The 27,285-nt window shown below is 38.4% G+C and overlaps 2 protein-coding genes across 2 annotated transcripts; both read left to right on the top strand.

Annotated features, from left to right (window-relative positions):
* The first annotated feature begins 680 nt into the window (after positions 1–680).
* Positions 681–7,992, top strand: nipsnap1 (nipsnap homolog 1 (C. elegans)). The gene is made up of 10 exons (XM_068310855.1): positions 681–821; positions 2,835–2,962; positions 3,559–3,604; positions 4,063–4,157; positions 4,523–4,593; positions 4,802–4,942; positions 5,944–5,975; positions 6,102–6,196; positions 6,622–6,705; positions 7,574–7,992. The coding sequence occupies exons 1-10, from the start codon at positions 751–753 to the stop codon at positions 7,636–7,638; spliced, it is 828 nt and encodes a 275-aa protein (XP_068166956.1). The 5' UTR covers positions 681–750; the 3' UTR covers positions 7,639–7,992.
* A 440-nt stretch (positions 7,993–8,432) lies between these two features.
* Positions 8,433–25,665, top strand: castor1 (cytosolic arginine sensor for mTORC1 subunit 1). The gene is made up of 9 exons (XM_068311350.1): positions 8,433–8,752; positions 13,209–13,279; positions 17,407–17,600; positions 18,043–18,178; positions 19,021–19,144; positions 19,560–19,676; positions 19,978–20,060; positions 20,233–20,327; positions 23,888–25,665. Exons 1-9 carry the CDS (start codon positions 8,640–8,642, stop codon positions 23,957–23,959), a joined length of 1,005 nt encoding a protein of 334 aa, XP_068167451.1. The 5' UTR covers positions 8,433–8,639; the 3' UTR covers positions 23,960–25,665.
* Positions 25,666–27,285: the final 1,620 nt, after the last annotated feature.

The following is a 27,285-nucleotide window of genomic DNA, read 5'->3' as shown; positions in this document are numbered from 1 at the left end:
AGTGTGTGTCTGTGTGTATGCATCACATTCACACCTACTGTTAAATGGGCAATTTAGAAACTCAGATTTAATTACTGTTCATCGCAATGATGCCAGAGCATCTTCAGGGACCCAACACAGACATGGGAAGATATGTGGACTGTATGCAGAAAAGGACCCCATTTTGTTACCCCCAGTTAGATAACTACTGAATGAATAAAACACACCAAATTTGAAACGTCTGTTTAAAGTATTTTGTTTCTCAAATCCAACCATATTTCACCCTAGCATTAGAAAAATATGTTTTAAAAAAATCTATACATTATTAAATAATTACAGTGGAAATAATTATTATGGAGATGAGTCCCCGAAAGTTCTGATTGTTGACAGTACATCTGTGTATGTGTATAATGACAAATTAAGAAAGTTTGACTTTTGACTTCGTTTGACTTATCCTGTGGGAAATCATGACCGGTTATTAATGGATGTTATAACGTGACGACTTTAAACTTAATGTCATTCTTGTAGAGCATGTTAGCTTAAAGTATGAGCATTAAAATGTTCCCCCTAGCGAGGATAAAGGAAACCTGTCCCCATAACAACCAAATGTTGGGCTCTTGGTGACGTCTCGTGAGCGTCGGTCACCACGTGACACGTCACAGTCACGAGGGTTTTTAAAAGGCCTGGCGGGCTAACGACTGAGCAGCTTAGCTAACCATTGACCAGGTCAGTGTGTCTGCGTGTCAGACGAGGTTGGCTCGCCTGAGGAACATGGCGACGAGTTCCGTGTGGTGTAAAGGGCTGAAGAGGATCTACAGGTATCCTGTCCGTCCTCACACCAGGTAAGCACGATTTAACTTCAGGAGAAGCGTTTGTTAATCGTGATGGACAGCCATGTGCACAATTTTAAGGAAGCTGATTTGAATTTTTGACTTTTCCTGTAACACGTGACAAAGTGATAAACTTTAATCAAAATGAAGCAAGACTGAAATATTTTTCAATTCATGGATAAATGTTACGATGCCTCGCGTATAACATTAAAACCCACAATCTTTTTTTTTTGTGTTCACCAGTATTTTGCTAACTGGGTGCCTTCTTGTGTCGTATTTTTCTGCAAACCAGTGTCAATCGTCTTATCTGTTTGCTAAGGTTAATCACCCCGAATATTACAGAACGTTTTAGTAAATGTTTTTTTTTTTAACAAAGCATTTTTTTTAACAAAGCAGCCAGGAAGATTTGTAATCATGCTTTTTTTGCTGATAGCCTGACCTTTGTACTACATGTGACTTCCACTTTTTACAACTTGCCTTCACACTACAGTCATTTCCTCTGCAAATGTTCGTGTCTGAACAGAAGTCGATCCTCTGTTGTTGTCTCTCTTGCTTTTGAGAAGGATCCATCATAAACAAACTTAAAATCATGCCAATGAAATCCACTGACACATAAGATTATTAAGAGTCTCCATGAAGCTTGTGGTTTTTACAATGATAGACAAATCCATTTGTGAATTAACACGTGGGTGTTGTGAGAGAGTTAGCATGTACACACTTTAGCTCCTCAATCCATAAATGGACAGTCACCAATATGCTCATTTATGGATTAGGGAGCTCTTTAGGATGTACTGCACTTGCTTTACTGCTTCCAGTCAAAAATAAAAAATGAAATCCAGAAATTGAGGTTAATGTTGACCTTAAGCAGCTTTAAATGCATTTCAGACTTATGTCTGAAGTATGGGAGTATAAAAAGCTATGATAGTCATTAAAATGTCCTTGGATTTGAGTTTCAGCTCAAACTGGAAATGGAAGGATGTATTTTTTGTGAGAAAGCTATTTCCTCTCCTCTTGCTCCATTTTTAGTTTTAAGTATCTAAATATAAGACTGTTATTGACTTATAGATTCTTGTTCTTTTTAAATTAAATGCAATTTGCCTGGGATCTTTTTGTGATATTGACACGTAAATATCCATAATTTTACTTTTATGGTGTATTGAAAGTGTAAGTGGGTGAACTACTTTCTCTTTGCTTTAATGCCACTATTATAGTTGTTCCCAAATACATCAGGTGCTTTGACATTGGAACACAGTCATTCTTTGCAGGTAATGCTTTCCAGGAACCACACGCCATAAATGAATTCCTCGATATAGTGACAAACTATTTGTTATTATTGATGGAAATTTAAACATTTATGAATCCTCCCCATAGTGGCATTAAACCGCCTTCTAGCTGTATTTCCTTTTCCCGCACTCTTATGGACTGTTTAAAGCACTTTTGTGTCTCACGGAAGTTCAAGACTCACAGAACGGAGCACACTTCCGGATGCCGTCAACCAATAGAATGCACGTACGGTATCACGTGACTGCCTACCAAAAAACCAAAAAACCGCAATGAGGTTGAAGTCGTGAGCTTTGATGTGCAAATCTGCGAGGGCGCACTGTTCTGATTAGAGCCGGTTGAATCGCAACGAAATTTCTCAAAGTGAATAATGTACGTTTTATGCTGAAGATGCAGGCTACAGCATTCAGGCCACTCACTTCTAGTTTTCATGTTCTTCATGTCAAAGTATGTCCCAAATTGACTCCAGGTGTGATTGTGTTTCTCTGTATGGCTCTGCGGTGCACTGGCGTCGTGCTAGGAGTTTCCCCCGCCTCGCGCCCTCAGTCAGCTTAGATAGGCTCCAGCACCCTGTGACCCTTACAGTGGAATAAGCGGTATAGAAGATGAATGAATGAATTACTATCTTAGCCATTGTTGTGCATGTCTGTGTTCCCTTTTTAAGTCTGTCTCTTTTTATAACATTAACTTTTTATGTTGTTGCTTTTAGCCTCTGTGAAACTTTCATAGTTATTTTGTGTGTAGGAGGTTTTCAGAGGATGGCGACAAAGGCTGGTTCCGTTCCTTATTTGTGCACAAAGTCGATGCCAGGAAAGATGCCCACTCCAACCTCCTGTCAAAAAAAGAGACCAGCAACCTGTATAAAATTCAATGTAAGCTTGAAATCTTTCACTTCTTTACAAGTGAACATTTGTTTTCTTTAACTGATGAATGGAATGGAGCGATATTATACTATGATGAAATGATTTCAACACTTTATCATCTGTTTGTCTCTGCAAAAAAACCAGCTGCATTGATCCAACAAACTCAGTTCCAACCACTTTGAGCTCAATGACCTCAGATAAAAACAAGAGTAACATAAGAGGCAGGGGCAGGACTGTAGTGTAAGAAGACATTTAACACTCAGGTGAAACATTGAGGCATTCTGTATTAAAGTTACTAGTCAGTAAAGTTGTGTGACATCAAACCAATTTGTGTGGTGTTCTTTTGGGCCTGTGGTGATAACTGAGTGTATCTTGTCAAGAACACAGTCGTCTTCCCCAGGCTTTGATCTTTTCTGTTCCGTACATCACACCATTTAGGGATTTCAATTTGCTACTCTATCAGTCGTAGCCTATAACCTATTGAAAACAAGCCTCGAAGTCTTTGCTGCCTCGGAGTGTGAAATTACTTCTTTTGGAGAAATTTGACTGTTGCTTGCATTTTTCCAAATACCCATTTCTGATAAATCTGGCTTTCTGTCTTTCAGTTCACAATGTCAAGCCAGAGTGCCTGGAAGCATACAACAGACTAGAGTGAGTTTCTTAACTGCTACGATCTCAGTCCTTTGCATGTTTAGCTGGCTTCATTGGCAATAATTAATAATAAAAACATACATTTATAGAACAGAGTTGAATAAATTCTCCTTGACAAATTATGCTTCGAGCCGAAGATGTTGAGGTTTTGCTGACGATACAGCAGGTTTCCAGTCTTCATTTTATTTCATTTATTTTAATTTTATTATTCTATTAGATTATTATATTTTTCAGGATATTTGTTTGTTTTCTACCTGAATGACAAAAAGCAATTTCGCATAAAATTAGAGTATAACAAACAATATCTTTTTTGGTGACAATAATAATGGACCATTGTGGTTGTTATTCTCTCTGAGTGCCCTCTAGGTGGTCATTATGTCGAAATGATATATTAAAACCCTTAGCTCATTCTCACAGTCAGGCATGTGAAGGCATATTTACTTTCATTCTGAATTTAGGGCTGAGGTACAGAAACGTCTTCATGAGGACCAGGGTTACCCATGTGAGGTGGTTGGAAGTTGGAATACGTGGTACGGCGAACAGGACCAAGCTGGTATAAAGCCTTTCAGCAGGAAACATTACAAAAACATGATTTAAGGTCACCTTTTATCGACTGCCCACTGCATTCACCCAGGATTTGTTTTTCTGTTTCAAGGTCACATGAACGAAAAACACACAGTGACAGTGAAACGATGTTTCCTGTATTTACCAAAACACGACAGTTAAAATATTCAGCTGAATGCCAGATAACTTCCAACCAACACCTCTCCTCTACATATGATCATTTACTGTTCATTCCCAGCTTCTGGAGAAAACGGTGATGGAAATACTGTGTCCAGGGTGAATGGGTGGTGGCAGTTCTCACACAGTACTTTAGTGACATCTACTGTTCTATTCTTGTTTGCTTTTTTTTTTTAGTGCATTTGTGGCGGTACAGAGGAGGCTATCCAGCATTGACTGAATGTCTAAAGAAGTTGAACGATAACAAGGTTAACTATTAACTCATTTTTAGAAATATATTTTATTAAGAGTAGGACTTTCAGTGCAGAGAGCTGATATTTGTGCAACCTAAACTTTGGATATAATTTTTTTCAGTTTTACTTAATACCCAAGCACTAGAAAAGCACATTACTGTGTATTATATGCCTTAAGTTGTTGTTGTTGTTTTTTTCAAAAAACATTTTTGTCTCTCTTTAGGAGTATTTAGAGTTTCGCAAAGAGAGGGCAAAAATGTTGCTTTCAAGGAGAAATCAGCTCCTCCTGGAGTTCAGTTTCTGGAATGAACCTCTTCCCAGGCCAGGACCAAGCATCTATGAAATGCGCAGCTATCAGCTCAAGGTGTCCACATTTTAACACAGTTACACGTTACTTCACAACTAATTACAATTACAGCCACCGTCATTCAACCCTGCTGATTATGTAAGTATTATCTTAAAGGTTTCCCAAAGATCAATATTTTTCTTATTTTAATTCACTTTCACTAAGTAATAATAAAAATGTATAATTTAATTTTTCCATTTGTTTTTATAATGAAATTATGCAACATAATACGAAGTAGACAAATGCTATTTGAATAGCACAGTAAAGTTGAATGCCTGTTTTTGTTTTACTTTATTTCTATAATTAACTTAATTATTATTCTCAAAGGCCAGAAAAACATGCATTAGACTGTTATTTATTGACTGCTTCCCAAAGCCTTCACTGAATCTTTTCATCAATTTTTTATCCCTATTATAAGGTAAAGGGAGTTTAATAACTTTAGTTATGCTGTTGTGCAATGAAGCATTTTCTCATGGCAGCTTGAGCGTGAACTGATGTTATAATATTTTGTGTTTATTTAGGGCCCACTACTCTCCCTCCAGTCAAAAGATCATTTTTCTGTCCTGTATGTCTTACACATACATGTGGAAGTGTTTAACATTATAAAATGTGTGGAGCAAACTGCCAATGAAGAGGTCGTCAACCCCATTTGTTATTCCAATTTTGTTTTGTCCCTCTGAAAGCAACCTGAGGGATCCTCTCTCTTTCGTAAATCAGGCAGTGTAACATGATGAGGTCATAGCGAAAGTGCACAATTCCAACATTGACTCACTGAGTTCTTGTGCGCAGGTTCATGAATGTGTTTGACAGAGCTGCTTAGCCTGTGTGAAATAAACAAGCGATGAATGTGCCTGTTCAACTGGTTTGACCTTATTACTTCATATCATAGCACCTTACATTATTAGGCTGAATGAAAGTGTAAAAGAACTCTTGTGTCATCAGTTCTAACGTATATCTTGTCATATTTTGGTTTTAAAACTGCATATTTTTTCTCTTTTCCCTCTTTGCATGTGTTCCAGCCAGGAACCATGATTGAATGGGGTAATCGCTGGTGAGCCTCACAAAGCTTAATTTTGCTTTCAAATAAACGAGCAATAATAGTTTCTGGAATTTTCTGCTGAACCAATAAGCATTCATGCGATCATTACACCATTTCCAACAACTTGCGTTACCACAGGGCAAGAGCAATCAAACACAGACAAGAAAACAACGAAGCTGTGGGAGGGTTCTTCTCACAGATTGGAGACCTTTATGTCGTTCATCACTTGTGGGGTGAGAATGCAACCTGTTCAAGCACTCAAAGACAATGCTTCATCCAATAACCAGAGGGTTGGTGGTTCAGATCCTCCTCCATCCCAATGATTCTCTGTCTGAGTCCGTGTCTCCAGTGCCACTCTGAATGTGAATGTATGTTGTTTGGTAGTTGTTGGATAGGCCCAAGGGCAAACGTGGCTACAGATGTGGCCAATGTTGTTGTGGAGTGAATAAATAAAGGTTTCAATGTAAAAGTTCTGAGTCCCATAGCACTAAATAAATCTAATCCATTATTAATGTTGTTACTATGAAGTAGTAGTTGACTTTTGGGAGACTTGCTTTCTTATAGAAAATGCTTTTTCTAGTTTTTCATTAACTGAAGTTTTAAAGGTTTTCCTGAATTATGTAAAGCCCTAAAAGAAAATTATTTGATTGCTTTCCAGCTTATGAGAGCCTCCAATCCCGAGAGGAGACAAGGAACTCTGCCTGGATGAAGGAGGGATGGGATGTAAATGTGTATTATACAGGTAAGAGACACACAAACCACCCACAAATTTACTTCGAAGAAATAAATGACTCTTTAGTAGTGATGATTACATATCCTGTGCGTTTTTTGTCTGTGAAGCAATATGCATACATTAGGGTTGTTTTACCTGAAATCCATTTTGATTTAGATCAAATCAATGGCTGGAAGTTAAGTTTCAACTAAATTATGTGCTACAAAACCTAGGTGCTATTTTGTTTTGCTTGAAAATTATGTAAGGAACAGAGTGAAGGTTTTTCATACTTTACAGCAACAGAATGTGAGACAAGTTCTGGTACAGAAGCTGTGCTCTAGATTAAGTATAAACGTAAGAAATCAGTGTAGATCCAGTCTCATACATTGTAGCAGAGAGAACCAACAGATGACTGCTTAGGAAATCATTTAATAACAGCAGTTTTGTAGGAGCCGCAGCAAAGCTAGTGAATGAAGACAGTTTTATACAACATGAGTTAACACAGCAGAGAGCTTCCTTGAAATATTTATCCAGGAAGTGGTGCTGCAGATTCCCACAGGCGTGAATTTAGTGAGACACATTTACAGACGTACGACAGCTTAGCGGTATAAAAGTAAACCAAAACACTGATGAAACCCATGAATGTGATGTGTTGATGGTACTTATAATGAAGTTGGTGATTAAATTTAACTCTAAACGATAATACTGCACATTTACAGACTTGTGGCAAACTGAATAATGTAGATCTGTGTCTCTTGAAAGACCTATCAATGCCAGGAGTCCTTAAGGCAGTTCCTGGGAGCGGGGGATTTATTTTCACTGAACAATAATGGAATGTATGTTTATGGCATACCTACATGTGTTTGAGTTAAGCTTGTTTGTCTTGTTCTGTCTTCAGTGCCTTTGATCAGAAGCATGGAGTCTAGAATAATGATTCCCTCCAAAAGTTCGCCTTTACAGTAAGAAGATGATGATCTCCCCTTCAACTATTGCCAGAGCAACAAGTAGCATTTTGTAATCTACTGACCTATGTAAACTAGAGCATTTTCTGATTCTGTATTTGGCAGCAACCATGTATAACAAGGGATAATGTAGAGCGTGCAGCTACAAGTGTGTTGCATGTTCCTGTTTTTTTTTATTTCTTTTAATCATGAGAATGAACTGTGCATTAGAAGTAGAAGGAATCATCCTCATCCACAATTATATTATTGCACATCTGTGACTGAATGTGAATCACCTTGTATTGAAGGTACATTGAGCCTCACTGTTGTGACAGTGAAACGCCTTTTGATTAAATAAAACTTGTCAATCTATTAATGCATGGCCCGATCATTTCACCATGTTCGGTATTTTTATGAATCCTACCAGGAGCAATGGTGCAACATCCTAGGAAGTGGTCAGCGTTGTCAAAATAAAAGTACGTAACGACTCGTTCATTAGCTACCGAGAAAGAAAAAAATAAATTAGGAGTATTTGTCGGATTTCAAGCTCAAACGATTAAACTTGGGGCAATTTGTACGTCAAAAAGTTTACTTCCAACTCAATTGAAATAATTCGTAAACACTGAATGTACAATTTCTTTTAAAACATGTCCATGTCGTGCATTAATATTACGGTGTAAAACTCGGTGAACCGGATCTGTAGCGTCTGTTCACCGCCTCTCTTGACCGCCCTCTCTGCACGTGCAACTCATTTAAAATGTGCCCCTGTCCCTTTAAAAGGCGGGGTTTGTCCCAGAGGCTGCCTGTACAGCATTTGAATATACAGTAGCTCCGTGGGGCTCGAGTCGTGTTACGTCGCGTGTTTTTCTTTATTTAGCGGAGCGCAGCGGGGATGTGGTGCGTTCATTTATCGGTACCGTCCATCTCCCGGGTCGATATTTATAACATTTGAAATCTCTTCAGCGTCAAGGCGTTCTCCCTGTCGTATGCAAACAGGAGACGGCACTACTGAATACTGACGATATGGACTTGCATATCTTAGACCACAGACTACGGGTCACCAGCATATCCAAGAATGGGCTGGTGAACTTCACACACCCTCTGATTAAACTTATATTTCTTCGGAACAGGACACGGTAAGCGGAGTCATGGTGGTTAAATGATTGAATGTTGACTGTGAGGCCGAGCCGTGACGGGATATTTGCCCGTGCATGTCCTGCTCTCCCTCCATGAATGACAAACTGCAGTGAACGTAGCTGCAGCTAAGGTAGCGGCTGCGGTTATTCACAAGTTTAACCGGTTGCTGAACTGAATAGAAGCCTAAATATAATATATGAATGTGTTGTTGTATTGTGGATTTACCATTGTGTGCACATTTCCCAATTTATTGTATGTATTTGCACAGAAATTAACGGCAGTTTTGACACATGCAAATGGATATTTATTTGTAGCCCTGCAAAAATACATTGACTGCCTCTGCAGCTAAGCTTAGCAGTGCCCTCCTCTGGGACACCTTCCTTCTCCAAGCACCCTTTTCAACCCTGACTTCCTTTTCCCCTTAACATCCACTTTGTATATTGCCTCAATTTCATGTAGGCACAACTACCAGTTTTCAGATAATACCTGGATTTCCTTGCATTGTTGTGTAATTTGTTTATTCCTCTGGCTGCTAGGAGCTCAGCCTTTAATGATGGAGGCCAGACTCAGTGAAACACAATTGTAAGAATAATAATTTCCATAAGTCTTATGTGTTCTGTGACATCTGATTTTGCACTGGCTGAGAGGATTTGTTCATTTTAAACATACCACAAAAGTCTGATGACAGAAGAGCAATTTCATGATTAGCTTACAAGGCAAAAAGTCTATACCCCATGCCTGCAAGAGTGGATGATGGTTGTACATAAGAGACACAGCATCTAATTTGTGTATATTTGTCAAACATTTCACAGCTGTTAACTTTTTATCCCTGGATATTCTCAGATATTTTCTTGGATCACTTTGTACACTTAACCAGATAAACTTTTTGCATCAGTGGATCTAAGTTACAGCCCAACATATTTTTGCTGATGGTTGTAAATATTTAACGTCAATCCCAATGTTTATATTCATAGTTTTATTATAAAATTTGTAGCCTACATTTTTGTCTGAACTTGATCCAAAAAGCATGCAGTGTGAATAAAAGAGGTTGATCCCAGACTAATCCAGGGGAAAAAAGAAGAAAATAATGTAGGCTGCACTTTCTTTGATTAGCGGGTTGCTCTAATTTTCATTGTTTTGTGCAGGATGCTTTGGTTTAATTTCACCACACTGATTAAGACATTTTTGTTTATCATCATTTTTTCCAGCTTTTTTACTCAAGCAGTTTTTTAATATCTTTTCTGAGTCAAACTACAGACTGTTCAGATTGATGAGTGCTTGATGAGGCTGAATTCAACTCAACACAAGCATGGAGGAAAACAACCCATTGGTCTTGGCTTTAGTTTCTCACCTTTTTAGGCCCCTGCTGTTCATTAGAGAACCACTCTTTAATGCACACAGTGATTTGACAGACTTTAAAGGAAGTCGTCACTTCTAGGAGCCAAATTTTAAGAAGTCTTTGAGAGTTTGCTTTATCACAAAATGACAACCCTTTTGTATGGTTATTATAAGATACACAACATTGTTGAGATATCACGGTTCTAAATATGTGAATCCAGAAACCTCAAAAGTAATGAAGATAAATTTCATGCATTGTCTGCCAACACGGAAATATGTGAATGACTTCTGTCAAGTGACTGTAGTTCATTCAATTGTTCTTGTCTTTGTATGGGGTTCATAGTTGTATTAATACTAATCATTAGTATTAATACTATCAGCCCAATATGTCAGCCTTACTGTGAGGTGAATATGGGCCTGCTTGTTCCACAGAGCGCTCCTGTCTTGTCTTCAGCTGCTCTCTAACAAGAGCATGGGTTGAAACAAAGCTTCAGTCGAGCCAGAATTTTCCACTTGTCTGCTTCGCTGTCTGTCATGGCTTTGATAATCCAGCTCTCACTTGTTTACATAAGGTCAGCCCCCCAACCCCATCTATAATACTTTCTAGGAAAACAATCCATTGTTCTGAAAATAGAGGAGCCTGTGAGAATGCTAAAGACCATGGGAAGTTGTGAAGACTGCAGACAGTTTTAGTCATCCACTGATTATTGAGCTGGGATAGCTCAAGGCTAAGTCTTAAATTCAGCACTTTGTTTTCCGTTCTGTTTTCTTATCATGTTTCCTCAGCTGAAGAGATTTAGTTGAAGAAACCCACCACCAACTGCGGGGTTATGGGGATGGATCGAAGTCCGGACTCTTGTTTGTTTGGTTTTCGTCTTTCCCACTTCACTGCTCCTTTGCTACGTGTTGGTCCTCGTCTTTGGTTTTGGTTGTTTTTCAGCTCATTACCACCATCGATCATGCACAGGCTACATGGTCCTGTCACATAGTGCTCAGTAACCACGTTTGATTTGTCACATGATTGCTGAGGCTATGAAAATGGTGAAAGGGAATCCATTAAAAGTTCCTACAGCCAAAATGAAACAAGACTCTAAAACCAATTCAAACTATACTTGGTATGAAACAAGAAAAGAAACAAATGCTCCTGCCAAAGGAGGTAAAACATTCAACAATAAATCGAGAAATGACTCTCGAATAACCTCTTGAACTTTATCAGACTGGTTGGGGTTTGAGTTTTTTCTTTCTCAGTTTTTCATTGTTGAGAAACAGAGTTCTGTCACCACTGTTACACTGAACGCTATAATATCAGCGTCCACCAAGACAGAATGTCTGGAGATATGCACGACCATCCCTTCATGACTTGTGGGATGTTTCCACCTACTGAAATCCTTGACATTTAAAAGTGATACATCTGTCTCATCTCTACTTCACTACTACTTCATGTGTCTTGTGTCGGGTTGCTTAACAACACGCAACCGGTGCTTTAATTGCCTAGCACGTGAAATACAAGAGCCTTCATTGTGTTCTTCAAAAACAAGCCACATATGAAGGAGCTTCACACTTAAGAGTTCTCAAATTGCTCTGGAATCTTCTACCTTGACGAAACCGAGCAGAGGAAAGTGAAAGGGTCAACAGGAAATGAAATGTTTCAGCAGACTGACTTGTCAGCTCACACACAGCTGATGTTACTGTACAGCGGCCTCCATCGGTCTCCTTCTCAGTGGGGTGATCGGCCAATCTCAGGGCAGGGATTACTTTCTGCTGATTTAAGCGGTCTTACTCATACTTCTGCTGTAATAACCACAGCTGACTGATAAGCAGAGGAAGACAACATATTATTTACATTGTGTTGTTTAAGAAAACAGGAATAGGCATTGCTTTCTTTACAGGCATTCAAAGAAAATATCTAGGCCCTCAATGCAGACAATATTCACAGCAGCGTCCAAAATTCAAAAAGCTGCACTACTTTAAGGTTTTAACAACCAGAAGTGTTGTAACTTGTGATAAGTTGTTTAATACTTCCTGTGGAGATGTACTTTATCTATCCCAAACTGGGAAATTGTTACTGGGTGTACCCTTTTAAAAATCTTCCTTGCTCTATTGAAACGTCTGTCCTTATTTTTTAATTGTCTTTATCTTACTGCACTCCTTTGAATGTTAACCTATCTTTTGGTTTTGAAAATGCCAAAGATATTTGTGTGGATTTGGAACAAGAGTATAGTGCGCCCTCGCGCATTCGCACGTCAAAGCTTGCGACTTTACCTCATCGTGGAGTTTTGGTTGGCAGCGACGTGATTCCGTATGCACATTCTATTGGCTGACGGCATCTATTATAAACGTTTAGATTACTGTAAATAAGATGAATAGTTTGTGGCTCTAGCGTGGAATTCATCAATCGTGTGTGGTTCCTGGAACGCATTAACAGTGAGGAATGAGGGCGCACTGTAAATGTTTTTTCATGTTTTTATTGTGGCTACTAGTGATAATGTATTCCAAGAAAACGTGTTCACTGTCCGGTTCTTTCCAGAATCTGAACCACAAAGGCAACATTCAATACAGCTGAACAAAGGGGCCAGAACAAGCAACAGCCCTTGAATGCAAATGATTGTTGTCCTCAAGCCAAATACCAAGCTGGAGGGAAAACCCACAACAAGTTTTTAGACCTAAGAGTAAAATGGTTTTGAGGCCCTAAAATGAGAATTGCTTAATCCCAGTATGTCTCTTCTTTGTAACAGTTTAGCTTTTTTGTTGTTTTTTATTCTGGGGGGGGGGATTTCCCCAGAAGAAATATGTACAAGGATAAATCCAGACCTGCAGACCTGAATGATGATGCAGATATTTGCGCAAGTTAGGAGTTTGATCGAATGAATTTGAAGTACGTGTGATGTGATGTTTGTCTGATTGTTCCTTTAGTGCAGCAGTTGGTGATTGAAGCGCTGCTCAAGTTTGCGTGGAATAAATCAGTGAACATTAGTCTTGAAACCAGTAACAACTTACAAGAAAATGTTTTGTTATCTGATAATCAGACGTTTTTGGGGTGGGTTACAAATGAATGTCACTGTTTTTCGTCCCCCTGCCCCCCATCTAATTGATTTCTTCTTTTTTCACTTGATTCAGATGTAAGTTTTTCAGCCTGACCGAGACACCAGAGAACTATACAGTCGTCCTTGATGAGGAGGGATTTAAAGGTAAAAAATCAACCTGTCCATTTCTTCAAGAATTTTGAACCAATTTGTCCTCCTACAGACATCTCTCCGAATTCCAGTTGTAAACAACGTAGTGATACCAAATCATAAACACTACATTGGTTCTTAAAACTGGTGTCATGGAATTACCAGGGGTCTCTGAGGAGTTCTACACAAGCACAAAAAACGGTTTTCGTTACTTTTCAATGAGAGAATAAGTGGCTTTCTGAGGGAGCATGAAATTGTGTCTGAGTTTTTTCCTCTATTTTTAAATTATGCACAATTGAACTTGGGTGATTTGCTGTATATAAATTTACCATTGTTTTAATATAACTCTTAAAAGTAGACATGTTTGTTCCTTATTGTTTCCTGCACACACATCAGTCGGTTTGAAGTACAGTTATGCCCTCACGTATTCACGCATTAACACTTGCAACTCCACCTCATCACGGATTTTTGGTTGGCAGTCACGTGATACCGTCCGTATGCGCATTCTATCTGCTGATGGCATCCAAAAGTGCGCGCCGCTCCGTGAGACACAAAAGTGCTTTGAACAGTCAATATGAGTGTGGGAAAAGGTAATACGGATAGAAGGTGGTTTAATATCAGTATGGGGAGGGTTCGTAAACGTTTAAATTACAGTAAATAAGATGAATAGATCGTGATCTTGATAGTGGATTCCTTAATCGCGTGTGGTTAATAATATTTGTGGAACTAATTCCAGTATGCAACTTGGACTTTCCAAGTGTGGCTGTACAAACTGTTTGTTTGCTCTCTTGGTTTTAAGGTTCTTGCAGTGGTTAAAGTTAAACTACAAGAAGATGTTTTGTTAGATCTTCAGTGCATTAGTCCAGGTTAAATACAGTCTCATTCTAAGTCTTTACCCTAATCTCTTTCTTTGAGCTTCTTGTTTATTTCCTGGATAGACACCTGTTTCCCTTGTCGTTTCCTGCATATGAACTTTCTCAGACACAAGTCATAAGCTGTTAGTCCTGGTGCATTAATGTATTGGCATGATGTCACACCCTACATGTGTTGTGGTGTTATTTAACTTCTTTCACCTCGTGGTTTCAAAGGGTTGCGGTCTTTTTGTTCTCCACAGTAAAGTAACAGACAGAAAGCGAGGTGTGAAAGTGTGTGTGCTGGCATCAGGAAGCAAGCACAAGTTGTCATTTGAAACTGCCACATAATGAAAACCTTTGAAAACAATCACATGAAGTTGTAATGAGTCCGTAGACATTCTAAAAAAATCTGATTTCAACTTCTGGAGATATTGTAGTTTGGTAGGGGTAGCAGCTGCTAAAGCTATTAGCATAACAGGCTAGATATACTGTATAGCTTTACTATAGTGGGTAAGTTACCTGTTCTCATTCAAACAACCGCACAGACTGTCAGTAATGTTAGAGTTAACAATCATTGCTGACCAGTCCAGAACTGTGACATCACTGGGCTTGCACTAGGAGGTAGTATGACTAAGCCACTGTGGCTCAGTGTAAAAGAATTGAGTAAGCCATAAAAAGCCACATTCTGTGTCCAAGACAGCGGCTTGCTATAATAGCAAGTAAAACTTACAAGTAAACATTGAATAATACCAAGAATCAAATTTATTAAAATCAAAAAGTCTAAGTCAAAGTTTAAATGTATTCTAGTCCAAGTAAAGCTTACAAGTAAACATTGAGTAATATTGTGAATGACTATCTTCACATAGTGAATGCAAGTTTTCAGTTGTTGAATCTCACGTTTGTACCTGCATAAAGTAGGATAGAAATAAAGTTAGTTAAGCTTGAACTATTGACTTGAGTGTATTTTTGTAGGTAAACTGAACAAAAGATTTTGCCCTCAAAATGCACCAGAATGCAGGAAAACAACCCCATTTTCTAAAAAAATTTCCCGTGGGGGGCACCCCAGACCCCCCCACTGGGGGGGTATGCGACAATAAAACGTTGACTTGGACAACACCATTGGTATGCCATAGTTTAGTTTTGGGGTTTTTTTAATTCGATAACATGATTTTTCATTTCAATTTAAAAAGGCATGAAAAATAGCAAGCGAGGTGAATACACATTTACATGCATCGCTGGTTATTCCTGCCGGTCATAGAGATAAAAAATCTCTAAGACTACAAAAAAGTATTGATAATATCTTACATTTACCTTCCAATTGGTCTATCACCACTCCTACTCCCTCTCAGCATTCACCATTTGTTGTTCAATTAAAATTTTAACGCTAAATCTTCTATGAAAGATTTCTTTCAATCGATCTTCCTCTCCTAGTCGTACACCAATTCGCAATTATGTGCCCATTCTTCCTTGCAAAACAGCTCAAGCTCAGTCAGATTAGATTGAAAGCGTTTGTGAACGGCAGTATTCAGATCTTGCCACAGATTCTCGATTGGATTTAGGTCAGGACTTTGACTGGGCCATTCTAACACATGAATATGTTTTGTTTGAAACCATTCTATTGTAGCCCTGGCTTTATGTTTAGGGTCGTTGCCTGCTGGAAGGAGAAACTCTGCCCCAGTCTCAAGTCTTTTGCAGACTCAAACAGGCTTTCTTCCAAGATTGCCCTGTATTTGGCTCCATCCATATTCCCATCAACTCTGACCATCTTCCCTGTCCCTGCTGAAAAGAAGCCCCCCCAGAGCATGGTGCTGCCACCACCATGTTTGACAGTGGGGATGGTGTGTTTAGAGTGATGTTCAGTGTTAGTTTTCTGCCACACATAACGTTTTGTATTTAGGCCAAAAATGTTCAATTTTGGTCTCATCTGACCAGAGCACCTTCTTCCACTTTTTAAAAAAAATAAAAATTTAATTTTATATACTGGTTTGATCCCCGAAGGGAAATTAAGAACGCACACTCTAACTAATGATTCAAACGCATGCATACATATATATTTGTGAGTACAGGCCCCTATATGACACACACACACACACACACAAGGGGGCCTGTAGGCATGCAGGGGAGGTAGAGCACAGACACATGTTTACTGTGTCTCCCATATGGCTTCTGGCAAACTGTAAACAGGACTTCTTATGGTTTTCTTTTAACAATGGCTTTCTTCTTGCCACTCTCTCATAAAGGCCAGATTTGTGCAGCGCACGACTAATAGTTGTCCTGTGTACAGACTCCCCCACCTGAACTGCGGATCTCTGCAGTTGGCGAGAGTCACCATGGGCCTCTTGGCTGCATCTCTGATCAGTGCTGTCCTTGCTCGGCCTGTAAGTTTAGGTGGACGGCCGTGCCTTGGTAGGTTTGCAGTTGTGCTATACAATTTCTACTTCTGGATGATGGATTGAACAGTGCTCCATGAGATGTTCAAACTTGGCAAATCTTTTTATAGCCTAACCCTGCTTTAAACGTCTGCACAACTTTATCCCTGACCTGTCTGGTGTGTTCCTGGGTCATCATGATGCTGTTTGCTCCCCAATATTCTCTTAACAAACCTCTGATGCCATCACAGAACAGCTGTATTTGTACTCAGATTACATTACACACAAGTAGACTCTATTTAGTCATTAGGTCAACATTTGATCATTCAGCAATCATCAGGCAACTTCTGAAGGCAATTGGTTACACTCTGAGAAAAGGGGGCTGGATACTTTTGCACACTTTTCAGTTTTTTATTTGTAACATTTTTTAAAATCATATATAACTTTCTTTCTACTTCACAATAGTGTGCCACTTTGTGTTGGTCTTTCACATAAAATTCCAATGAGATAAATTTAGATTTGTGTTCGTAACGTGACAATGTGGAAAAGTTCAAGGGGGCTGAATACTTTTGCAAGCCACTGTAGCTACAGATGCTCCTTTATAAATGCCTCTGCTGTTTGATTCACACCTCAAGTAATGAATCACATTCTCCATTGTGAGATACAGACTGGCTGTATATAGTAACCTGCAAAATGTCTTGTTTGAAACATTTGAAATGTTGTCTTCATAATATCTTCAATTACATGTTATTTTATTAAATGGGGATGTAATTCTTAAAATCTGTCCAGTTCTGGCTTATCGGGGCATCTTTTGTCCTTGAGATCACTTCTGCTGGATGTGTTTACTATAAAACATTCATAAAAAGTTGTGAATACAGCACCAGCACCCACTGACTCAGCGACTGTTTATTCCACACAGAGCTACAGCTGTCAGAGTATCTCAAGATAGAGAGTTCCATCTGGCTGCCGCTCAACGTGGTCTCCAATGTTAATGCCTCCAGTAGCTCACAGGCTGTTGGTGTGACAAAGATCGCCAAGTCAGTTATTGCCCCTCTGGCCCAGCAGCACGTCTCAGTCTTCATGCTCTCCACGTATCAAACTGACTTTATCCTGGTAAGTCCTGCGTAATTCAGAGTTTGGTTTTTTTGTTCCTTTACAGTTTTGGTGTTAAAGGGAAACACTCCCAAGATATTTATTTCTCAAACTGAAAATCTAATCCTGCCTTGAAGCACTTCATCAGTACAGCACAGTACTGATGAAACCAATTGTCGTCCTCATTTGACCTGGTCTCTATGTCAAAGCTGAGGAAAAATTGATTCCCAGCTGAGTTAAGAGTTTTACACTCAGTCTGTGTAAATGTTTTAATATAGCACTATACATCACATGTGAATTAAAGATCAGCCTTGCTGCTGAGCTCAGATATTTCAATAAAATTAATGCCCTAAAACGACAGCAAACTGTACCACCGCAGATTAACCCACTATGCAAACACAATGTATACGTAGGCGTTGGAACTACAGGATTACTATTGACGGTCCATGTCTGTGTCATTTAGGTGAAAGAGAAAGACCTGTCTGTAGTCATCAGCACCCTAGAGGAGGAGTTCAACATCTACAAAGAAGTGGAAGGAGAATCCGTCCCTATATGTTGTCAGGATTTTTCCAACGGCCTCCAGAAGAATGGCAGAGAAGGTAGAAACCGTGTTCCTGTTTAGTGTGACATCACTTGGGTCTAAAGTCTTGCACTCATCTCAAAGGATAAGTAAAGATCCTCCAGCATCAGGCTATTTGTGTAAGACTGATTTTAGAGTAGCAGTAATATACAGTATCTGTTACTTGATAACTCTCACACAGTACACTAAAGACCTCACTATGAATGCCCTTGAAGATCGGAGCATTTTTAAAGAGTTGGACTCATAATTGAGAATGTGTGAGTTCTCAAACTGTAGAAGTCAGACCAGTTTGACTTTGTGCACTGCTGTACAGATAGGACGAGATAGGAGCATCTTAACTCCTCTGAGGAGTGTCCGTAACAACACGTTGTTTCAGTACAAACACACAGAACCGCATGTGCTGTGTGATGAGGACAGGCCGCTCTGGCTCTTTGCTGCTGTGTTCATAATAACGACACAGACTCACATTAGAATGTGGGGCAGTTGAACAGGGTTCAAAAGATGTTCTTGCTCTTTTTGTTTACTTTCCACACAAGGTTTAAACATCATAAAAGGCCAGGTGTAATGATAAAACATCTATAACACATTTAAAAATGTAATGTTTACTTCATTAAGATTTTTTTTACATTTTCCTATTTAGTACAGTTTTTTTCTCAGATTTGTCTGGAGACTGGCCAGCAGTGATCTTTGAAGATCTACATTTTTCATCTGTGTTTGGGATTGTAACTTATTTTAAAAAATATTCTTTGCTAAAAGTTTGTAAAATTATGAAATTCTTAATTGAGTTTTAAAAAGGAAGACCCACTCATACTTAGTGTAAGAATAAATTTCCACGCACTAACAGTTTTCATTCTCTTCCAGCCATCCAGCCTACAGTTCACCCCGTGCTCATCCCCCAGAACCAGTTCTGTGTCATGTCTCTGGACCCGGACAGACTACCGACCATCGCCACCACGCTGATCGACGTCCTTTTTTATTCCAATGGGTCAGATTGATTATTTTACATTAAACATGACAAATAAGTAGAAAATGTTACTATTTTTCATCAGTTTGATAAACAGTGAAACAATGTAAGTATCAAACACACTGACCTGTAGCCAACATATAGTGGACTGTTATTGTACAGAGTTTTACATAAAGCGTTTCTTTTTCTTGCTTAATTTTTGTTTTATTTAATAAAGTGTAGAGATTTTATGCAAGGTGATAAATTTGAAAACGGAATAATTTAAATAAATTGGATCTCTGTAATGTTTTAGACATTTCACAACATGTCTTTAAGGTTCACGTATTTATAGTACATTTGTTTATTTTCTGTTCCTTGTGTATTTGTTTCCATGTTTCCTCTTTTAAATCATTACTGCTGTCTGAACCTCAGACTGAATCCGTGTGTTCTTCTCTAGTCCAAAAGAGGACACACAGTCTTCTCCCAGCCAAGATTTGGACTGCATCAAGTTCTTCTCCTTCTCCCTCATTGATGGTTACATCTCACTGGTGATGGACACCGAAGCCCAGCGACAGTAAATATTCTTCATTTCTCAAACAACCCAGTTAAGCTTTGTGTACTCAGTGTACTGTGTACATTATGATGCACACAGTAGCTGATCCAAACAATGGAGAAAAAACAAACAGCATCTTGCAGTTTTCAGAAGGATTTCCACATTGTTGGCAAGTAAAGGGTTGTAAATATGGCTCTTGAATTGCCTTCAAAATGTTCGTTTTTATTTTGCAAGCTTTACCTTTGCTAGCTCGAAGAAAATCTTCTTGTTTATCTCTGAAAAGTGTGGTAGAAGTGCTCAGTGTTTAATCTGTGTGCTGTAGGTTTCCTGCTGATCTTTTGTTCACCAGTTCCTCCAAGGAGCTGTGGAGAATGGTTCGTATCGGGGGACAGCCACTTGGCTTTGGTAAGGCTGTTGCATTTTATATTTTTACAGAATTCTATATACAGACTTAAAAAAAAGCTACATTGATCTAAACAAATTTTTTATTATAATCTGGCTACTTTTTCATAGACTTCCAGACTTTCAATTAGCTGTTGATAATATTTTTGGTACATTTCTCCTCTCTGTTTTTTAGATGAGTGTGGAATAGTTGCACAGATATCTCAGCCTCTGGCCGACAGCGACATCTCTGCCTATTACATAAGCACCTTCAGCTTCGACCATGCTCTTGTGAGTAGCATCTTCTAATGCTAACGGGTCATTCATTGTTTCGCCACTGATGTTGTGAGTGATGTTAGAGCTTTAAACTCATTGCATTTATGATTTATTTATCCATCCATCTCCCAACAGCTTATCCGTTGCCAGGTTGCTGGGGCAACAGTGTCAGGAGGGATGCCCATTTTTGATTTAAATATTGATTATTTTCAGCATTGATATTCAAAGGTTTCCGGTCTAAAGGTTTAAGGATTAATAATATTGGCATAATCTAAATTAGAATTCTTCGACTAATGTCATAATATTCCCCTGTATGAGATAGAAAGGCAAACATTTACCCGTCATGCCAACACACCAAATCTGATGCTGTATATCCATGTTAACCTTTTTTCTTTACAGAATTTCTTTATCAATGTGCTGTATGCACAGTGTTGAGACTACACAGTGGCTGCATTATTTCCTGTATTTGAGCAGTTAAAGCAGACAGCTTCAGTTAAATGGTTAAAAACACACACACATGACTGGCCTCAAACATGATTATACACAAGTGCTCAGTCTGGTGGTCTATTGAAGCTGCTACAGTCTCTGTCTGCCTATCTTTGGCCATGGAGCTCTGTCTGCATATTATTTCCTGCACTTTTAGCCCCAGCCTTCACTTTAGGCTCCAGTTTAGGAGGTTCAAGAAGTTTGCTCTTCACTCTCCAGTTTCTCTATGAAAACATAGTGTACATGTGGGGAGTGATGGTAAGTCATCCGAGATTTCAAACTCACACCATGTTCTGCTATTATAATAACAAAAATTTCAAACCTGTGAGTTGTTGGGCTGACATAACTTTATTTTAGCCACATACAGATTGCGGTGAATTTATCTGTTCGCGAAGTCCTTGTGATAATTACCAGGACATTTATCCGGGTTAAGTTTTGGCCATTACCTAGAAACTAACTTCAGTGTGAATCACTAAACTGAGTTTCCTCTTAAAGTAATGTAACATATGTTTTATTTATAAGCATCCTTCCAGTTTAGTGATTGTGATCAAATCAAAATTGAATGTTAAATCAACTTCGTTTATAGAGCACTTTCATACAACATGCAACAAAGTCCTTTGCAGAACTAAAAACCATGAACACAGTTTAAAAAAATAAACAATATTAAAGGTAAGCCCCTCCCTCCCACCCTCCATACCAAACACACACACACACACACATTCACAAACAATGATGATCAAGGAAACGAAGGGAGGGCCTGGGAGCAGTCACAGGCCGTGCCGTGGGGGTGGGGACGAGCACCCAGGCCCTAAGACTCCCCACATGGAAGGGAGGAACCCCCAGCCAGCCAGGTCTAAGGGACCGAAAGACAGCAAAATCACCAGCAGACTCACCAGGCACTGTCCCCAGTGAAGAGGACGCTCCTGAAGAAATAGTGGAGTAAAAGCTAAAGACTACAAGCATGAAATAGGACTAAAGGAATAATTATAATGATTTAAACACAGTACAAAAAGATGAAAAATTTAAAGTAGAATAGGTATAATACTAGTAATAAATAAAAACGGAACACTATTTAAGATTATCATCAACGCAACATAAGATTAAATGGACCTTGATAGGAGCATAAGAAAGGTTTAAAATATTAGTTAAAACCTGATTAAAAAGGTGTGTCTTTAATCGTCTTTTATAAATATCAACAGTCTCTGCAGTCCTGAAGCCCGTTAGTATGTTCCACTGGTGGGAGTCATAGTGCCTAAATGCTGCCACACTGTGGGTTTCTGTTTACGGTTTTGGTGCGGCTGAGTTTTGTAATAATTTGAGATTTAAAATGATCTTTTTGGAAAGACCAAAGACCTGGGGATTACAGTAATCTGAGCAAGAAGAGATAAAAGCATGCATTAGCATCTCTGTGATGACCTGAGACAGAAAACAACTCTGGCTATGCTCTTAAGGTGATAAAAACTTTTTGTTCTATTTTTAATATGTGGGATAAAATAAGTCACACTAAGTTTATGTGTGGGTTTTCATTTCTGCATAAAAGCATCATTGAAATCATTGACTGTCTTGCACTATATCACAATCACCTTATCCTGATGTTTAACATTTGTGGGCTGTTGTCAAAGGTCCTCTCAAAACAGAAAGTTAAAGAGAACTAATAACCCCCTCTGATGCGCTGTTGTTGCATTACATTAGGAGTGGTTTTACTTCATAATACTTCAATATACTGTATATCTGTTCTCCCTCCTCTTTGCGTCACAAAGCAAATTGTTCATAAACCATATTTATCTGAAAATTTGGGCTCTTCAGTTTTAGAAAACAGAGTCTCACAGGTGTAATGGCATCACTGAAGTGGAATTAATGATAACTAGAACCTAGTGCAAACCACAAACAGGTCTAATAATACCATTTTCAACTGATGTAAGTCCAGCTATCTGTGACGTCAGTGCCTTCTGGTGGTGCACTTGTGAAAAATAATCCGCTTCAAGTAATAAATAGCATCTGGGGAGATGGGTTTTCGCTATTGGTAGGATGCAATATGTCTGCAATATGCATACTTCAAATGTCTTTTTTAATTTCAGGTTTTAAGATATTTCAATCAAACTTTATATGTATAGCCCAAAGTCACAAATGACAATTTGCCTCTTAAACTTTACAATCAGTACAGACTAACACCTATACCCTTTAACACTCAAACCATTTAAGGAAACAACCCAAAAACAAAAAGAAGAAACGCCTGTGAGATCCACAGATGAGGGATCTGTGTCACTAGGATATGTAAACAGGTAAAAGATGTTACACGTGTAGAGCACAGCATTCATGACAGTCGTCAGAACAACCAAAATCCATTGTGGTTTAACCAAGTCCAGGAGTATGTTATTGAAGAGGTTTTCGAGTGCAGTCCAGAAATGGTAATCTAGATCAGGATTTAGGGCCATTACTTACTCTAGCTGTTACCTGGGCACACGTGATTGCATGTTCACTGGATAGCAGTTTGGTAAGGGAACCAAACTGCTATCCACAACACCAAGAAGTTGGAAAATTGCAAAGCAGAACTCCAGTGAGGAAATACCATAATATAGCACAACAGCATAATTTTCTAATAATGAAAAGATTGAATGTCAGTTAGTGAAAAAAATTCCCTCACTGTTCCTGAAAATGTGTGTATAGGATGATGGAAAGTCACTGTTGGGGAAATTCCAATTATTGTTCAAGTAATTTCAAGAAAATCCTTGTATTTGGGAGATATGCTCAAGTCTGATTTCTTGGGGAAAAGGGGCGGATTAAATAATTCTCATTGCTCCCTTTCAACATCTGTGAGGGTATTTAGCAGATTGTTCCTCTGTTAATGAAAACAACATTATCTAAATTCTAAAAAGTAAACTATAAATGTCTAGAGGAATTGCACTTATTTTTGTTGTAAGGTTTGATTTCCAGCAAAGACCAATATAATTTACTCAAAATAATTTTTTTGTAATTGGATATCTTTCAAGCTGCTTTTGTTGCTCTTGTATGCAGTTTCGAAAATTTGGTTAATAGAGTGATATGTCATTGTTGTCAGAAGAGATTTACTTTCCTCTTTGATTTTCTAGGTCCCTGAAGAGGACATAATGAATGTGACGGACATGCTCCAGCATAAGAGGAAAGAACCAGCCACGAGTTGATTGTTGATTTTGTTTGCATGGGACGATCCTGGCTCAGTGCGTCACCCCTTGCTACAGCACCAATAGCCGGGGATGGCGGGCTGTCCTTGTGCCTCGCCTCGAACTGCACCACCAGCAGTATTAAGAATTCCAAATTTACCATTACCACTGGAAGCATTTCTCTACAAAGTGCACGGATGTCTTGTCGGTGAGACCTCTCGTCTTACGCCTCATATTTAACAATGCTTAGATACATAGTTGATACATACAATCATCCTTAAACAGACACAATGTTACATACAAATATGCATATTTGTAAAGACACATAGAATCAAGCACAAAGTGTGTGTGTGTGTGTGTGTGTGTGTGTGTGTGTGTGTGTGTGTATGTACATATATTACTGGACTGGGTCTTGACTATGTTGTCTGAAGCTGGACTGTTCCTATTCTTTTGCTGCACTGACAGATTTTGCCAGAGCAAAGAGGAGAGCAACTTGAGTTCTCAGAACTGTTTGTAATAAAGTGTAAATACACCCCCCCCCCAATCACAGCATTTCATGAGAATTTTAGTGGTAGTGTGATGCTTAAAAGGAAGGCTTCCCAATTGGACTCACTGTACTTGCTGTAATTTGATGTAAAAGTAAATTCCCAACTTTTTTGCAACATTGTGCTCTTGTTTTGGTTTCAGGAGAAAGTACAGTTCTTTGGAAAAATTAGGACACTGCAGGAAAGCCTGTATATTTTTGAACAGATCTGAACATTTAACAGATATGGATATTTAATATAAAATTTAACAATACTGAGGGATCCCAGTAATATAGTTTAACAATTAAGAAAAGCCTTTTTAAAAATTTCTGTAAAATGCAATTTAAAAAGAATGCAATTTCTGGTGAAGAAAAAATTAGGACACCCACAAATATTTTCCTACTTGAAATAGTTAAAATCACATCAGATGTACATGGTCGGAGCATCCTTACCCAGTGTTTTGAAGGAGTCCTTCTCCAATTTTAACCTCAGACGTTAAGTTTGGTGTGCCCCTGAATGTTGAAGTAAGAGTGAGTACCATGAAGAGATCCAAAGAGTGGTCTGATAACCTCAGAAAGAAGATTGTTGCTGCTTATATGTCTGGTATGGAATTTAAAAATACCTCAAAAGAATTTGATATCAGTCATTCCACTATCTGGAAATTGTTTTTAAGTGGAAGAAATTCAAAACAACTGCTATCACGCCCAGTTCTGGCCATCCCAGAAAATTCACCCCCAGAGCAGATCGCAAGACAATGGTCCAACGGATACCAGCAAATCCGTCACGGACTGGCTAAATACTAAGAATTGCAGAGTTCTGGAACAGTAAAGTCAAAGCAATCCTAATCACATTGAGATGCTGTAGGGTGAGTAGAAATGGGCTGTACATGCAGGAAACCCTTCAAACATCTCACAGCTCCAAGAATCCTATGATGGAGTGAGGAAAACCTCCTTCGGATGGATGTCAGAGACTGGTAGATGGCTACGAGAAGTGTCTCACTGGAGTTATTTAACTAGGGCTACACTAGTTATAAGGGGGTGGGTATGGTGTCCTAACTGTCCTCCATTAAAATACACATTTTAGTTCATATCCTATGATGTGTAAAACAATGTTTAATTGCAATTACAGTACATTATTTTCCAGAAATAAACAAGATTGGACACTGAAATGTAACCATTTTGTAATAAAGAGCTGATTATTTAATGGTGTCTTAATTTTTTCACACGACTATCGGAACTAGTTCTTAGCATCCTGCTTGACAAAATTTGTACTAGTTTTAGTGTTCAGTATTTTTAAGAGGCCAACATAATGTTAGTAGTATAACATCCAGTAAATAACACTATTTCCTGTTTTTATTTGCACAACTTTGTTTATTTTCACAATGTATACTTTTAGTTTGTATAATGTTTTCTGCATTTTGTACAATTTAAAGTACTGTAAACCTTTGTTTACAGTCCTTTAAAGGTTCTCTATTTCTATTAAATGGAGAGTAATATTGAGAGCCTCCAGATATGTTTTAAGGCATATCCATCCCTCATGAGTCAAATATATGAATGTAGGATGATGTGGTCACTGATGATTTAAACAGCAATTTGTTGGAAAAGGTTTGAATGATTTTCTGGGTCTGGTAGTGATTCAAAAATTAACAATAAAAAAAATTACCTATCTACTGGAAGATGAACAAGAAACTCACTATTTTCTGATTTAGGGACAGGCTGGTCTGGTAAAAAAAAACACTGTCATACAAGAAAGAGTGGATGGAGGATATGGTTTTAAGGAAAGTTAGTAACTTGGTTTAAAATGATCTGTATTTTGTAGCTGAAACCTGTCATCCATTCAGAAATGAGATGTACTTTCAAAGTGAAACTTTTGGAGAGATGTTAAGGAAAACACAATCCTCTCCACAAGAGAACATAATTGAAAAAAAATCTGCTTCGGTGTTGGCCTGAAGTTCAGCAGTGTCATGAAAGTACTGTAATCACCTCTGGGTGTGTGAATGAAACAATTTCAACTTAGCACAAATATTTGAAAATTATTCAGGCACACACATTACAGGAAACTCTTGGTGAACGATCATACAAGGGGCAGTAGAGCCAAGACATTAAAGATGTTGACTGGATAGCAATGTTGTCATAGCTGTTCTAGAGAATCGACAAAGCTTACCTTGTCAATTTGAGACCAACAAGCCTGGCACATGTTTGGCAGGAATAAATTATTGCTACATGATGTTTAGCAAATATTTGAACCTTCCCATTTAAAAAGACTTACTCAAAATTCAACACTGTCTACGCCTGTCATGCTAGTCATTTTCATATTGTGATTTTATAACTATAAGGAGTACAAATTGATCATTCTTTTATTTGTCCAGTATGAATAAGGCTTAAGAAAGTATTTTGTGTATCTTTTAATTATTATTTCTCAATCAGTTTAATCATCAGGGCCTTCTGTATCTGCTGCATGATCTCAGCCACTGAAGTGGGCCAGTCATTACCAAAAGCAAGGAGGTGGTTTTGCTCATTCCGTGCCTTAAAGTGAGGTTTTACATCATTTCATATGTAGATATCTTAAATTTGTCACTTTTTTAACATGCAGTATTAAGCTAATGCCTTGTGTGTCTGTAATTAATCCTTCAAAATGTCTGTTGAATATCTAATATCTGTCTTGTTTTTACTCTGAATAAAATTTTCCCTTATCAAGTTAACTTGGAAAATAAAATGCATTGTCTGAGGAAACTTGCAGTGATGTCATATTTCAGTATGAAACGATTGATTAGTAATTTATTAATGAGGAATCTAAATAATTTGACACTGAAACCCTAACCCT

This window comes from Antennarius striatus, chromosome 3 (genome assembly GCF_040054535.1).
Source record: "Antennarius striatus isolate MH-2024 chromosome 3, ASM4005453v1, whole genome shotgun sequence".
Taxonomy (NCBI): Eukaryota; Metazoa; Chordata; class Actinopteri; order Lophiiformes; family Antennariidae; genus Antennarius; species Antennarius striatus.
This window is presented reverse-complemented; position numbering and strand designations above follow the sequence as displayed.

Coding starts and splice junctions, on each gene's coding strand:
- nipsnap1 (XM_068310855.1), top strand. CDS start 751: ATGGCGACGAGTTCCGTGTGGTGTAAAGGGCTGAAGAGGATCTACAGG. Junction 4,594..4,801: donor AGAAGTTGAACGATAACAAG/GTTAACTATTAA, acceptor GTCTCTCTTTAG/GAGTATTTAGAGTTTCGCAA. Junction 6,197..6,621: donor TGTCGTTCATCACTTGTGGG/GTGAGAATGCAA, acceptor ATTGCTTTCCAG/CTTATGAGAGCCTCCAATCC.
- castor1 (XM_068311350.1), top strand. CDS start 8,640: ATGGACTTGCATATCTTAGACCACAGACTACGGGTCACCAGCATATCC. Junction 20,061..20,232: donor GGGACAGCCACTTGGCTTTG/GTAAGGCTGTTG, acceptor TCTGTTTTTTAG/ATGAGTGTGGAATAGTTGCA. Junction 20,328..23,887: donor TCAGCTTCGACCATGCTCTT/GTGAGTAGCATC, acceptor TTGATTTTCTAG/GTCCCTGAAGAGGACATAAT.